This window comes from Leucopleurus acutus (genome assembly GCF_964270905.1).
Source record: "Leucopleurus acutus genome assembly, chromosome: 3".
Lineage (NCBI taxonomy): Eukaryota > Metazoa > Chordata > Mammalia > Artiodactyla > Delphinidae > Leucopleurus > Leucopleurus acutus.
In genome coordinates, this window is record NC_139145.1 from 149,572,676 (window position 1) to 149,589,214 (window position 16,539).

The 16,539-nt window shown below is 37.5% G+C and overlaps 1 protein-coding gene across 4 annotated transcripts in view; it reads left to right on the forward strand.

Annotated features, from left to right (window-relative positions):
- Positions 1-16,539, forward strand: part of ZFR (zinc finger RNA binding protein) — a 75,005-nt gene that overhangs the window by 19,344 nt on the left and 39,122 nt on the right. For 3 of the 4 annotated variants that reach the window (XM_082836171.1, XM_082836174.1, XM_082836172.1), the window contains 6 exons: positions 773-917; positions 3,629-3,847; positions 9,857-10,104; positions 12,293-12,484; positions 13,002-13,293; positions 15,027-15,220. In XM_082836171.1, coding sequence (XP_082692297.1) covers positions 773-917; positions 3,629-3,847; positions 9,857-10,104; positions 12,293-12,484; positions 13,002-13,293; positions 15,027-15,220 — 1,290 coding nt within the window. The remainder of the gene's footprint in view (positions 1-772; positions 918-3,628; positions 3,848-9,856; positions 10,105-12,292; positions 12,485-13,001; positions 13,294-15,026; positions 15,221-16,539) is intronic. The other variant, XM_082836173.1, reaches the window with a different exon arrangement.

The window sequence follows — 16,539 nt, forward strand, 5'->3', positions numbered from 1 at the left end:
ATTTTGTTAACTAAGAAACTGACATGAATCAGCAATATTAGTATTTGCTATTAATATTTAGCAGGTTACTAAACTCAGGATTACTTTAACATGTGTGATTGTTTTCATTATGTCCAGAGACAGAATATAATAAATTTTATTGGTTTTGATAGGATGTATGAAGCCCATCATTTTCTGGGCCCTGCCAACTCTTTCTGCCTTTCCTCCTGCATACATCAGGTGTACCTCCCCAGTTCTCCTCATTATATGCAGTGCCAGAATTCACCCAGCTCTCCGTGATCTTCGTTGCCTTGGAGATTTATATTTAGCGTTCCTTTCCCTTGGAACCTCTGTTCCCCTTTCCTCCACCTGGAAGCTCCTACTCATCATTATGTTAATGAATAGTAGTAAATAAGGAAGAATGAAAAGAAAGCTGGAACAGTCACAAAGCTTAGAACACCCAGGTGTTCTTTACTGTGGCATCCATCTTTAAGGCAGATCCGCCAAGCAATTTTTTAATAAAATTAATTTTTAAAAAAAATAATGCTTATTTTAAAATTTTGATGATTTTTCCGATTGTAAAAGTTAAGCATACTGCTTAAAATGGTTTTGACCTTATTTGATGAAGTCCAAAATGAATGCCCTTTGTATTGAATTTGAATCTTCTGTCTCTGTTCATACATATTTAGGCTTTTGTTTTCTTTTACTGCGTTTTTAATATAGTAAAGATGAAGGTTTTTTTCCGTCTGCCACTTCACTCATAGCAAGATTTTCTTTCATTCTCTTTCTTTAGGACTCGTACTCATATGTAAGATCCACAGCTCCTGCTGTAGCTTATGATAGTAAGCAGTACTACCAACAACCAACAGCAACTGCAGCTGCTGTAGCTGCTGCCGCCCAGCCTCAGCCTTCTGTTGCTGAGACCTACTATCAGACAGGTGGGTTTTATTAACATATGCCCTTTCATTGTACACTATTGAAACATATTATTCAAGGTGTTTTTTAACGAAAATATGCTTTTGAATCCATCTAAACTCATTGTGTTATATTACCTTGAGGGGCAGGTTCTAACCATGTCCTTCTCTTTCTCCACAAGAATGCCTTTGAGTCCCAAAGAGAGAAGATCTTGGAGGCAATTCATAATCATGTCCTTCCTTCCTGAAAGTGTATTTCATATCTGTTCTTCAGATTATAGTTCTTTTCCTGTTGAAATAAGCTGTACAAAAGAAGTTGTGGCAATAACTTCTGGCCACCTTCTTCTCGTCTGAAATGCCCAGACATAACTGCTGACTGCCTTTGTAAGTAGTGGAGGCCCTAGTATGGTTTCCATTTTGTGGACCCTTTTTTTTTTGGCCATGCCGTGCAGCTTGTGGGATTAATAGTTCCCCAACCAGGGACTGAATCCGGGCCCTCAGCAGTGAAAGCTCGGAGTCTTAACCACTCCGACTGCCAGGGAATTCTTGTGGACCCATACTTTTAACTCATCTTTCTCTGATCTGTAATGACAGTTGGTTCCGTTACCAGCCATTGATATTACAGTATGTATTAATGGTTTGAATGCAGGAAGTATTTTGTTTGCAAAGAAGCCTACATATTTGTAGTCTTTAAAAGATGGGTTTTTTTCATAGAGATTTTAATTGAGAACTTTTAAAGCAAAGCTCTCTTAGTTCTGAAAAATAGCAACTCCTTTACTTTAATTTTTTTTTTTTTTTTTTTTGCGGTATGCGGACCTCTCACTGTTGTGGCCTCTCCCGTTGCGGAGCACAGGCTTCGGACGCGCAGGCTCAGCGGCCATGGCTCACGGGCCCAGCCGCTCCGTGGCATGTGGGATCTTCCCGGACTGGGGCACGAACCTGTGTCCCCTGCATCAGCAGGCGGACTCTCAACCACTGCGCCACCAGGGAAGCCCTGATTTATTTTTGAGTAATACTTTTTTATTACTATTTATTTTATTATTTTTTGGCTGCATTGGGTCTTCATTGCTGTGCACGGGCTTTCTCTAGTTGTGGCGAGCGGGGGCTGCTCTTCATTTTGGTGCACAGGTTTCTCATTGTGGTAGCTTCTCTTGTTGCGGAGCGTGGGCTCTAGGCGCATGGGCTTCAGTAGTTGTGGCTCACAGCCTCAGTAGTTGTGGCTCGCGGGATCTAGAGCTCAGGCTCAGTAGTTGTGGTGCACAGGCTCAGTTGCTCCGCAGCATGTGGGATCTTCCCAGCCCAGGGCTCAAACCCATGTACCCTACATTAGCAAGTGGATTCTTTTTTTTTTTTTGCTGTACACGGGCCTCTCACTGTTGTGGCCTCTCCCGTTGTGGAGCACAGGCTTCGGGTGTGCAGGCCCAGCGGCCACGGCTCACGGGCCCAGCCACTCCGCGGCAAGTGGGATCCTCCCAGACCGGGGCATGAACCCGCATCCCCTGCATCGGCAGGTGGACTTTCAACCACTGCGCCACCAGGGAAGCCCAGCAGGTGGATTCTTAACCACTGTGCCACCAGGGAAGTCCTGACTCAGATCTTTCTAGGGTACTTTTAGTTCTAAGATTGATTTTATGAGTCCCTTAAAAGTGGTTTAAAAATATTTTGCATTATAATGACCCTGACTTTTCTTATCGTCTCTTTTCTAATGATTTGTGGGTACAGTGAACTATAATGAACTTCCTGATTAGTTACCAAGGTTAAATAGATTGTGCTTAAGAGTACTAAAGTGATCTAAGAGTCAGAAGACCTTGGTGTAGTCTGAACTCTGACATTGACCATGTGACTTCTGTGAATCATTTAGCTCCTGGACATCAGGGTTTTTTGGTAAAATGTTGTACTCTTCTATATGTTGTGTGGATCAAACTTCATGCTATTTGTAGGAAAAGTTTTATAAACTCTTAAGTGCTATTTATTTCAAATACCTTTACTTAACTAGGCATGAAATGAGTTTGGCCCCTGATATTTGGGCCTTTCTCAGAAAATTACATTTGTATGCTTTACTGATTATTAATAACAGATTAATTATTAATTTAGTGATAATAAGTCTCATAGATTCTTAAAGTATACATTTGTTTTAATATGTTCAAGGGCAGTGGAAAGTTTAGCAGAGACCTTAATGGTAGCCATTTAAGAACAGCTGCACTCATGCTATTGACATTTGAAGAATTAAGTCAGTAGCACCTTGTGGGTTGTAATTAGATTGAAGTTCACTATGGATAAAATCAGTAAAATGCCATGAATAGTATATGAACAAGTTCCATGTAATTAAACATTGAAAACTTCACTGTGACTTAAATTATACTTTGAGGCTCTCTCTATTCTGTTCCCAATATTAAGCATAACTCTCAAGTAGACTGACTAGCCCAAATACACACACATACCCTTTTCTAAAAACTTTGTTTATTGCTAACATGTTTTAAATAGTGCTGGTGTTTTAGTTAGTGGGAAATTTTGAACAATGTCATTTCGGAAATATGTAAAAAGCATATGTGGAGGGATAGTAAATTTATACAGATGCTATATTTTATTAAGTTGGTGATAAGAATTTTATCAAGAAGAAATTGCTAACATAAAATTTACAGTTAATGATGTTTACATTTTTTTTTCTAGGATATTGGTACAGTAACTATAGTGGTTCACCCTTCTAATTTTCTGATGTCTCTTTCCCAATTTAGCCCCTAAAGCAGGTTATAGCCAAGGTGCAACTCAGTATACACAAGCCCAGCAAACTCGACAAGTGACAGCCATAAAACCAGCCACACCAAGTCCAGCTACCACTACTTTCTCCATTTATCCTGTATCCTCCACCGTACAGCCAGTAGCAGCTGCAGCTACTGTGGTGCCGTCCTATACCCAGAGTGCTACTTATAGTACCACGGCAGTTACTTATTCTGGTAAGGCTGATAAACTGTGTTTAAATGAGTAACCAAATTAAAAAGAGACTCACCAAGAAACTATCTTGATTTTCTATGGAATGATCTTACTCCCAGTAGCAAGAATTGGATTAATTGATAGGCGTTAATACAAATATATGTGCATAATGTGACAAATGAACCATAATCGAAGTTGTAAGGGTTTTTTTGGTTTGTTTGTTTGTTTTTTATTAATTAGATAAAATAACACCTAGTATTCTACAGGGTCATTTCCTGTCTGACTTTTCCAAATGAGTTTGAAAGTTCAAAGTTAACTTCAGGAAATAACCACTGACAGATTCTTTATATTGTTTTTTCCAGCTCTCAAGAAGCTATATCTTCATATTTATCCTCAGGAATAAGTAACCTTGAAAATATTGGGGGCCTTTATAAACATCCATAAGATGATGGTTATATAACACATCTCTTGGAAGGACAGAGCAGATTTATTTTCCTTAAATAATCATATATTTTCCCTGGAGAAGAATAATTACTAAAACCTTCTTGCTGTGCCCACTGCTCTTCCTAATTTCCAGCTGAGGTACTTTGTAGTGTTGCAGTGATGAAAGTCACACATGGCTTTTTTGAAGACACTTAGCCTTGTATTACTGTATGGTTTGTTGTTGTTTTGCATTTTATTTATTCCTTAATATGCTGTCTTGTTCCATGGAGGATTTAAGGTGACATAGGCCGTTGCATTTCTTACCTCTTGATGTTTTTGTGGTAGCCTAGCTACTGAATTTCTAAACTATTTTTTTATTTTTTAGAGATTTTTTTATCTCTTACCCTATGTCAAATCCTGTGCTTGGTGCTAGGGATAGAAATCAGGCAGGCATGATGTATTTGGGATCAACAGTTATTGTGGCTGGAATACAGGATACATGGGGTAACTATCAGGAGCTGAGGCTGGAAATGTCAGTGTGGAAAGTTTTGTAGGGTCTGCTGTGGTGTCTGTGTTTATCCTGTGGGCAGACAGGGTGCTAAAGAGGAGATCTCAAGAAGGGGAGCAATGGGAACACATTTATAAGTTAATTAAGACAGCCATGTGGAAATGAACTGGCATGAGGAGATGTTGTTATTCGGGATTGCCCAGATACAACTTTTCTGCCTTTCTCTGATTAGCTAGTTATAACTGTAAATGGAGTTATTTCAATGAAATCTGTTTGGACACTAAAAAAAAAAATCCACATTAGCTTTAACAAAATAAGGAATACGATAGTATCCTTTCCTACTCCTTGTTTCTCTCTTGACTGTGCTCCTTCTCCCACTATCTTTTCTCTGTCTCAGTGTTTGTCTCTCTCAGTTGCTTGAATATACCTTACACAGAATGAAGATAATTATTTTTATTTACTGCTTTATTATGTAAGTAATACATCATTTTAAACCTTGAAAGTATGGATTAAAAAAGGAGAAAAAATTAAATTACTAGACATCTACCCCTAGACATTAATTACCATTAACATTTTAGTGCATGTCCTTCTAGACTTTCTTCCTTGGGACTATGCATATATAAACATGGTTTCTTTATAAAAATGAATTTGTCTTGTATCTACTGTAGTGTAAACTCCTTTCCTCATTGTGAATGTTCTTTCTAAGTATAGAAATATACCATTCCTTGGTTTCATGTTTTTTCCCCAATTTTAGAAAATTTTAATTCTGCAGAAAAGTGAAAAAATATTATAGTACAACAAATGCCCGCACAACATTTACCTAGACTCACCAAGTATTATTTTATTACATTTGCTTTATCTCGCCTCTCTTTAAACATATTTTCAAATGGTTCAGCAGTGTTTTATAAGTTGCAGGCAACATGGTGCTTTGCCTAGAATTCTTCCACATGTATTTCCTAAGAATAGGGGCATTCTTTTATATAGCCATAATTCAGATAAGGAATTGGACATGGATATTATCTAATAAATTTTCTCCAGTTGTCCACAAATGTCTTTTATGGCTGGGCTTTCTCTGTGGTTAATGTATTTGTGTTTGTGCTTTGTTTTAAATTTAGGGTCCAGCCAAGGATTATGGGTTGTATTTGGTTGTTAGTTTCAGTTTCCTTTAATGTAGAATAACCCCTGTTTTTATCTTGTCTTTCATGACCTTGATGTTTTTGAAGAGTTCCGACCAGTCTTGTAGAACATCCCACAATCTAGATTTACCTGATTTCTTTTATGTTTAGATTCTGGCAGCTTTTTAGTTAATTAAACTACCTATGTGAGCATTACATTTCAGCACATCAGGTGCACAAAATAAATGTCAGTTTATTCCTTATTGATGGTGCCAAGTATAATCACTGATTAAAGTGGTGACTACCAGATCTTTCCATTGTAAAGTTACCTTTTTCCATTTTATAATTAACCAAGTAATCTGTGGGCCTATTGCTCAACTACCTTTCTCTCTAAGGTGTTAGATCCTATGAAAATCTCAGTAACTGAATCAGGTTCTCCAATGGTGAATGCAAAATCCTTTTACTAAGAATCAATGTAAAAGGATTTGGATTCTTAGACATTCTTCCCTAAAAAGGAGTCCCCTCACCCCTTCTTTTTTAGTATTACTGTGGGCTCCTTTTTTATTCAATTTAGTATCCATTGCTTTCATTTTTCTTTCTGAGGCACACAGTGTCCCAAATTTGGCCAGTGGGATCCTTTTCAAACCAACTCTGAGTGTTTTGAATTTGGCATCATTTGTCTTTGAGCACTTCTTTCCTTTCTGGCACAGTAAGATGTTATTCTGCCTGATTCACCATTGTATCCCTAGCATCCAGCATAGCATTTGACATAGGGTAAGAGATAAAAAACCTCTGAGAAATAAAAAAATATTTTTAAAATTCAGTAGCTAGGCTTCTAACAGCCAAGATGCAACAAAACATCAAGAGATAAGAACTGAAATTGCCCATATCACCCTAAATCCTGCGCAGAACAAGACAGTGTATTAAGGAATAAATAAAATGCAAAACCACAACAAACTTTGAGCCTTTCCTGCCCTAGACTCACAATTAGCCATTTCACAAAGGAGCGCCTTGGTTTCTGTATGGCATTGGTATTTAGAAACCAAGATCTATGCTTAGAAAAACATAGTTTTTAATGACTAATACTGTCTTATTGTATGCATGTACCACATTTTAAAGGTTCTTTTTGGGGACACTTAGTTTCATATTAAGGAAAAGCTAGAAACGACACTAGGTAAACATCCTTTTATGTAAAGATTTGTGTGTTTGCCAGTTGTTTCCCTAGGATAAATTCCTAGATTTGGAACTGTTACATCAGAGTATATACACTTTTTAAGGAACATGTGATACACAATGTGAAATTGCCATCCAGAGAGATCATTATTAGGGCTTCTGAATTCTGTATCTGCAATTTTATATCAGCTACAACTTAAGTCAGCTATTCTTCTTATCTCATTAAAAATGAGTTCTAGAGTATTGGTACCTACGAAATGATGACTTGTAGTATGATGCATTTACTGTTGAAGTGATAGTTTTTGTTTCTGATACCATACCTTTAAAAATTATATTTTAACTGCTATAATTATGCAACTTTCTAATTGACAGGTATTTATAATAAAGGTGCTTTTTAAGTGAAACTGTTTTAGCATTTCCAAATTGAGCTTTTACTTAATTTAGAGACACATCCTTATATTTATTTTCCCATAGTGCTTTATAAGAAATGTACGTTTGTTTCCTAGTAGTTACAGGAGATTTAAAGGTGTTCCTTAGCAGAATTCCAGAACCTTCAGCCTACCTTTCAGTTTATGCTTTGATTTTTTTTTTTAAAAAGCTAAGTAGTAAGCTATAATTAAGCTTACCTTTTTATTAGTTTTAGACTACATGTGTACAAATGAAGGAGGTTATTTTGTAAATATTATGCTTAACCTAGTGATTTTTGTTGTTTAAATAACACAGAGGACCTTACGATCTCTTAGCCTCAGTTTTTTCATCTCTAAAGTAAGTATAGTAATACCTGCAATACCTAACTTATAGTTCTGTTGTGAGACTTCACTGTGTCTGGAACACTGCCTCCCATATTGTGAATTCTCAATTTTAAACCTAGGGAATTCCCTGGCGTTTCCAATGGTTAGTACTCAGCGCTCTCACTGCTGTAGGCCTGGGTTCAATCCCTGGTTGGGGAACTAAGATCCCGCAAGCCGTGAGGTGCTGCCAAAGGAACAAAAAAAAACCCTAGAAGTCCTGGTCATCCAGCATTGTAGGATGCTGCTGCCCTTATTCTCCTTTTTATTTTCTTGATACATAATTCCTGAAGTTATATTTTAAGTGGCATGTTTACAGTTCCTACACACAACTAGTCATTTGGAAATTTTATATTAATAAAGATTTTATATAGAAATTATGGTCCTAACCAGTAATAATCCACAAGTAGCTTTGTTATTTTAAAAATCAGACAATTTTATGGTGGTGTTTAAAGAGCGAAATTTAAACTGTACATGTTTCCGACTATAAATGTGAAAGTATTTGGCTGTGAGCTTAATTATATTCTTTTATCACAAACTTCAGTAATAGAGGCCACTGGTAGGACTGACAAAGAATTTATTGATTTTTATAGAATTTTTCTTTTAACCAATTATACCAAGTGTTTTCTAATTTTTAGAACTCTGTTCATATGCTTATTATTGATGTGTTTACCTGCTTCTTTCTACTTTCATTTTTAGGTGTTTTCTTCGTTACCACATTTTCTTTCTTTATATCTTCGTAAGCATTTATATAATTTAATAACCTGACATAAAAGTCTATGAAGGTTTTTCATAAAAGTTGCCCAACTACTTTCTCTCTCTCTCTCTCTCTCTCTCTCTCTCTCTCTCTCTCAATCTGTCCGCTTTCAGATTCCTATGATTCTGATTTCCCATGCATCTTAACCTTCACCTTTCCAATTCTTATTTTCTCCCCTGTGTGTGTAATATATATTGGAGTCAATGTGTCATAAGTCTTTACTCCTCAGTATAGCAGCCTGCATTTGAGATACCAAAAAGTTCAGTTTTCCTTTAAGTCGTTCTCCTGTGCCATCATGGCAACTAGGAATCTCTCTCTTGAGCCTTAACTCTTGGCCCACTCATTTCCACTTTAGGGGAAAGGATGGTAATTAGGGAGTCCAGCAAATTTCCAGAGATCTTAGTTTAGGAAGCAGTAAGTTTTCCAGTTTTGTGATAACATAATCATAACATTACACCATGTATATATTATATCAATAACTAGTCTAATGTGTTACTCATCAGAGACTTTGAACAATGGAAATGGATAGAATCCATACATTTAACCAGAAAATTCAGTGCTTTTTCACCTTTTGGAAGATGAGAACCAGTGTATTTGGTTCTTTATTTCAAAATCTTTTCTTTGTCGTCCTAGATGTTCATCTGAACTCCAACTCCATATTATGGACTTCTGCTAAGCTTTATTCACCTTGCCTCTCCAGACCAGCTTCTATCAGCTCCTTGCTTTTATTGGTTGCACAACCCATCAGTCAGTCCCTGGGATTCACAATCTTGGTGTCATCTTTGTGTGTTTTCCTCTTCTTTCACATATTTTATCCTCTAAGCCACCAAGCATGTAAAATCTTACTTTCATGACTTTCTTCTTTTTTCCTTTCTAGTATCCTAGTTCAGACTCTTCCTCAAATCCAGCACTTCCCAAATTATTCAGAGGAATTCTGCTTGGGGAAATACTAATAATAGGTTCTATAACCACATAAGTTTATCAAGCCTATCACTTCCCTCCAACGGAACTATAAGCCTTCTTGAAAGCAGTGTCCAAGTCTTATTCTTACTTCATATCTCCATGACACCTGGCACGTATTGTGTAAATACTATGTTGGTTGACTTACATTAAAAGGAAGATAAGTGAGATTTTTTTTCCCCAGGTTTTGTAAATAGGCACATGAAAACCTACCTTTATTAGCAGCATTTATTGGATTTACATTCACAGCATTTATCTTGGCCTTTTATAATTATGTAATATAACCTTTGTTTGATTTTATCTGTAAGGTACATCTTATTCAGGTTACGAAGCAGCCGTCTATTCAGCTGCATCCTCCTACTACCAACAACAGCAGCAGCAACAGAAGCAGGCGGCGGCGGCGGCGGCAGCAGCTGCTGCAACAGCTGCTTGGACAGGGACCACCTTCACTAAAAAAGCACCATTCCAAAATAAACAACTGAAACCAAAACAGCCTCCCAAACCACCCCAGATTCACTATTGTGATGTTTGTAAGATCAGCTGTGCTGGACCACAGGTACTTATGTTGTATGCTTTACCATGAGTCTTCAGTGGTTGGGTTTTTTGTTTTTTGGGTTTTTTCCTGTTGGTAAACTTAAAATAAGTGATTTAGGGAAGAGTCTATTTATAAAATCTAGTGAGTTCAGCTCCCTTCCCAACTTTATTTGTTAATACTTTATTTAAGGGTATCTAGTTTTCGTATAAAACTTTGATAAACTTTTGATAAAAACTTTGATAAGGTGGACAAAAGGCATAGTATTTGAAAAGATCAGATTTTGACTCTTTAGTAGTTTCTTCCAGTTATATCCACTCCCACCCTTGCCCAACCTGTGTACCTTCTTTTTAATTTACTAGATTAGTTCTGTCTACTTTTCAAAACAGAATTTGTAGGGTATTTTCAGTTACCAGCATTTGCTGAGTTACACCAAATTAGGGAATATTTTAATATATGTGGCTAGTAACATAAAACCTTCTTTTTTCCTATTTTCAGTATGATAGGAAACAGGTTCATTGTGATTACTTGGTTGGGGGAGAGGAGACAGGTGGGGAATGTTTGCAGCAACCCAAGATTAAACCTGAACGGGAACAAGAATGTTGGTTTTAGGATTTGAGGAGTGTATCTTACTCAGTAGTGACTGTTTTAAAGGTAATGATGCTAAGAGTGGCAAATGCAAACCATAAGAGACTTGTTGAATATGTGGTACCATGTAAAAGGATAGACCATGGCTGTAGCGTGATAGGTTAATTGCAGCATTTAGAATGAGTATATATATAAGGCTGACCATTGATCTGGGGGAGCTGGATGGTTACACAAGAACAGGCCAAGGGTACTTCTGCAAGTCAGAGGCAGTGCCATAAGGGATTAACGAGCCTTAGAGAAAAATACCATTGAGGTGGTGAGGTAGAGTGAGTTAGAGTCTAGTGTAGACATAAGGAGGGAGAATAAGTTGGTATATAAGGGACCATGGTTCCAGTCCTCTCTGCAACTAACTTGTGGCCCTGGGCAACTTGGAGACCTTAACTTCTTTGGGCTTTTGTTTCCTCAGTTCTGTAATAAGGACTTGTCCTAAATAATTGAGGTTCAGACTGCTTCACAGAGCCACTTTAGACTGCCGCAGATAGTGAGAGGAGAATCAGATGGCTAGGTCTTATGCCTTCCTCTTTTGTTTCAAAAACAGTAACTTTCCTTACTTGTGCACAAGATTTCATTTTGAGGAAGGATTCTCTTGTTTAAAATTTAGAAAATTGTTGTTTTAGTTAATCTCCAAAGTCTCATCAAGCTCTGAGATTCTATGCTGTATATATAATTTTATGCTAATCATATGTCTGTATTAAAACAATTTTTTAAATAATACAGGAAAGAGTAACTATCTAGCCCCACTCAAGAAAAAACAAACTACCCAGCAGTCCTTATTGACCTCCTCTCATTTTAATAAAGCTACCTTCTTCAGTCATCTACATTGAAGATGATTTTTTTTTAATGGTTTTTTGTTTTGTTTTGTTTTTTATTTTTGGCTGCATTGGGTCTTTGTTGCTGCGTGCCGGCTTTTCTCTGGTTGTAGCGAGCAGGGGATACTCTTGGTTGCAGTGCGTGGGCTTCTCATTGCGGTGGCTTCTCTTGTTGCGGAGCACAGGCTCTAGGCGCACGGGCTCAGTAGTTGTGGCTCGTGGGCTCTAGAGCGCAGGCCCAGTTGTTGTGGCGCACGGGCTTAGTTGCTCTGCAGCATGTGGGATCTTCCCAGACCAGGGCTCGAACCCATGTCCCCTGCATTAGCATGTGGATTCTTAACCACTGCACCACCAGGGAAGCCCTGAAGACAATTTTTAATGTATAATTTCACTATTTTGATGGCTAGTATTACAATAATACTATTTTTCCTTCGAAAGAGATAAAATTTTGGCTGTTAAATATTTTAAATAGGCTTTTGTTTAGGGTGGCATGGATTCTAACACAGATCCTATGTGAAAATGCATTCTGTGTTTGAAAAATAAAAGAAAGTGTTAGGTAAATGTATTCTTGGAAAACAAGGTACAGAGAACCACTGATATATATGTAGGGAAACCACATGCTGTTGTTCAGTTGCGTTTAAAAAATGTGTAGCGCTGATTTTTTAATGAGTATTAGAGATTTGAGAATTGAATAATTTCAAATGATGCAGATAGACAATTAGTGAAGCAAAATTTATTCTTTTTGTTTGAAACAGACTTACAAAGAACATTTAGAAGGGCAGAAACATAAAAAAAAAGAAGCTGCATTGAAAGCCTCACAGAATACCAGCAGCAGCAACAACTCCACTCGTGGGACTCAAAATCAGCTACGTTGTGAGCTCTGTGATGTGTCTTGTACAGGAGCAGATGCGTATGCTGCCCACATTCGTGGTGCTAAGCATCAGAAAGTAGGTGTTTTTTTCCCACACACCCTTATGTCTTACTCTGTTTTCTTCTCCTTTTTCAGTGGGGGGTTTAAAGTAAAGGTGGCTTCAAAATTTGAAAACTTTGAGTGCATTATACACCTTGCTTACATGTATATAAAGGTGACATCAAATACTCTTTGCTTAAGGAAGGAAAGACTGGAGACCTTTCTTCTTTAAATTTAACTAGATCGTTTTTTTCCACCAACTGGAAATTGAGTCATGTGATTGTTTTCTGCCTTTTGTCATGCTTACAACTAGGTTGGTAAGCATGTGGCCAAGTCATTTCCTTACCTGGTGGTAGATGGAATATGTATCCATATCTGCTTCACGGAGATTATTTTGAAAGTAATAAGTTTTTATCTAAAAATGTATAACAAAAAATACAAAAAAGAAAAATATAGTTAAGATTTTCATTTTATAGTGTCTTTTAGACAAACTTTTTTAAAAACTTTTACATTCTCTGAGTTTCCTGACAAATAAATATGCTTTTATTTTGTAGGTGGTTAAATTACACACAAAACTTGGCAAACCCATTCCTTCAACAGAACCAAACGTTGTTAGCCAAGCTACTTCTTCAACAGCCGTGTCTGCTTCAAAACCAACTGCCTCTCCTTCAAGCATTGCAGCAAGCAATTGTACTGTGAATACTTCATCAATTGCAACTTCTTCAGTGAAAGGTCTTACAACTACAGGAAACTCGTCTCTTAATAGCACAGCCAACGCTAAAGTATCAGCAGTGCCTGCAAATATGGCTGCCAAGAAAACATCTACACCCAAAATAAACTTTGTTGGCAAGTACTGAAGATTCTCTGTGTTCCTTCTAACTCTGTTAAAGTGATGTTTCTCTTCCATTCCAGGACTAACCCTTCTACTTTTGCTGTTGTATCAGTCTTCTCCTTTCCTGGGACCTTATTCAATCATATATCTGTATTTTTTTCTTGAAATTTTTTCAGTTCCCTTTTCTTCAGCCAGCAGGTATACCTGTGTCTTTCATAATCTTAAAAAAATATATGTATATATTTTCCCATTTCTCAGGCTGCTAACCTAATTCTTATTTTCTCTACTTACTATCCAGTCCTCAGTCTCTTACAGTGTTTCGACTCTGTGCTTTTCTGAAACTGCTTTCAGGAGTCACCAAAGACCTACTTGCCTGATCGATTGAGTGGCCAGTTTTCTGTTTCATGCTTTTGACCTCTCTAACATTTGACACAGTTGACTGCTATACCTTAAAGCTTAAGATATGTCTCTGTCTCTATTCCATGTCCACTCACCTCTTCCTCGGGTATCTTTATTGGTTCTCCTGCCTTCATGTTCATTAACTGGTGGTGTTCCTAAGATTCTGATTTTGGCCCTCATCTCACTTACCTAGTATTCATGAGTGGTCTCATCTATTCCACTGTGTATGCAGTGAGTTAAAATCAGTTGGGCCAATTCAAAACCCCCACCTGAGTTCTAGAGCCGTATTTTAGGTATTTACTGGTCACTATCTGTATGGTTCTGTTGATGCCTACTAGTGTCTCATTCTAACTTTTTATCTCATCACAAGAGTACCATGAAATAATCTCATAAAACTGCTGCTTTTTCACATGGAGAACTTCACTGACATCATTTCTTCTTATTTATTGCCTCTTCCAGTCGTTTATCTAGTCCTTTTGTTTCTGTCACTACAGTATTTCTCCAAAAAGTGTTGTTTCCTCTTCAGAGCCACTGCCTTGGTTTTTTGGGTATTTTTGTGGTACGCGGGCCTCTCACTGTTGTGGCCTCTCCCGTTGCGGAGCACAGGCTCAGCGGCCATGGCTCACGGGCCCAGCCGCTCCGCGGCATGTGGGATCTTCCCGGACCGGGGCACAAACCCGCGTCCCCTGCATTGGCAGGCGGACTCTCAACCACTGCGCCACCAGGGAAGCCCCATAGTCTTTTTAATGCCATGTTTTTGTGCTTTTCTTGTACATACCACTGTTTCTGTTTAGACATCATTCTCTTTTTTTCTGCCTGACAGTTCATACTCATTGCTCTTCTTTCAAAGCCCAGCTCAAGTGTCACACCCTTGGTAAAGCCATTCTTAACTGGGTCAGTTTAAAGGGTTGTGGCTCCTTTCCTTTACATTCCCACAATACTATTAATACTTATAACAGCACTTGCCACATTGTACTCTAATGACTTATGTATTCCCTTAAATTGTTGGCACCTCAAAGACAGCCACACTGTCTTATTCTTATTATATTACTAGAACTTAGGACAGTGCCCCGTTCCATCCCATAAGAGCCATGGTGGGGACAGAGAGCACCACTGGATATTGGGACGTAGAGAAGGGGAAAGAAAATTCAGACATGTATTTAATTAATAAGATAAAAAAGCCAAGTGGTTTACGTGGCTTTTGAAACTTCTGACCTGCTCTGTGTCAGGCAGGAGTTTGACAATTGGTAGAAAAGATCAGAACTTTATCTAAAGTTCTTGTTGTATCAAGCCATACATTATACAAAAAGAAAATTTAAATCACTATAATTCTTTTATGCTCTTCTAGGTGGTAATAAGCTGCAATCAACAGGAAATAAAACAGAAGACTTAAAAGGAACCGAATGTGCTAAAAGCACTCCTGTCACTGCTGTACAGATCCCGGAAGTAAAGCCAGACACAGTGTCAGAACCAGTCACACCTGCGTCCCTTGCTGCTTTGCAGAGTGATGTGCAGCCGGTGGGCCATGATTATGTGGAGGAGGTATTGATTTGAGAATACTACTGCTGTGAGATCAGATAAAGGGAAGACGTGTGTCTTTGTTACAAGCATGCTTTACATGTATAATTATATTGAATTATATTTTAGGTTTAGATTATTTAAAAAGGAATATCAAAGGCATCTTCGTTGAAGGTTTTTTTTTAAGCTTGCCTAAGTGACATCACAATTTTTTTGTTAACTTTTCTCTTTCCCTGCTGACAGCCATCACTGTGGTGTGAAGTAACTTTCCATCTATTTGGCAGGCATTCTTTTAATATAACCCTTCTACTGTTCTTCTGAACAGAAAAAGTAATAAAAATTGTGAGCAGCAGAAATGACAAAGACAGCAAATATTTCCTTCCGAACAGTCAGTTTCATGTGTAAAATTAAGGTTGCTGATTTAACAGATACTGTTTATTTGATTTCCCAAGCTGATTAGAAAACTATTCCTGTTTTACAGACTAAGTAACTCAATAAATGGAGGATGAGGGAACGTCAGAGGGGCTTGATAAATATTTGCTGTTAGCAGAAAGACTAACATACAGAGTTGTAGCCCTACTCTTTACTTTTGCTGTATTGTAGAACAATTGTAGAGAACAAGTTCTCTGAGCTTCAGTGTCTACATCTATAAAATTTGGTTATCTCCTAGCAAAGTTACGAAGCTTAGATGAAATAAAGTACCTAGCACAGTGCCTAGCCTACAGTAGATTTTTAGCAAGTATTTATTTGTTCCTTCATCCTTTTCCGCATCAAGAAAAATTACATATTGAGTTCTTTGTTTACAGGGTGGAAAATTGGGCTATGCAGTTTGAAAGTAGTTCATATACAATTTTAATTTAAAGTTATACCTCTTGGGAATTCCCTGGTGGTCCAGTGATGGAGGCTTCATGCTTCCCCTGCTGAAGGCATGGGTTTGATCCCTGGTTGGGGAACTAAGATTCCACAATGCCGTGCATAGCGCAGCCAAAAAAAAAGGACATTTAAAGGTTAATAAACTTCTTTAAAAATAAATTAACTAATTAAAGTTATAGCTCTTAAAAGAGTAAGACTTGGTTGTCTAAAAAAAAAAAAAAAAATGTACAGCCAGAACACCTTAATTGCCAGTGATGTTGGGTAAAATAATCTTAAACTTCAGAGAATTGGGTTCAGAACCAATTTTTAAAACTTGCACCGTTTGAACTTAGAATTCACTGTAGACTTCTTAATAACATTCTAGCCTACTTGTCTTCCTAACTGGTTGTGCAGTTAGAAAAAAATTGATACTGGTTTTCTATAAAGTTACATGTATAAAGTCTTGGGCTTTATAGAAATAAATGTGAATA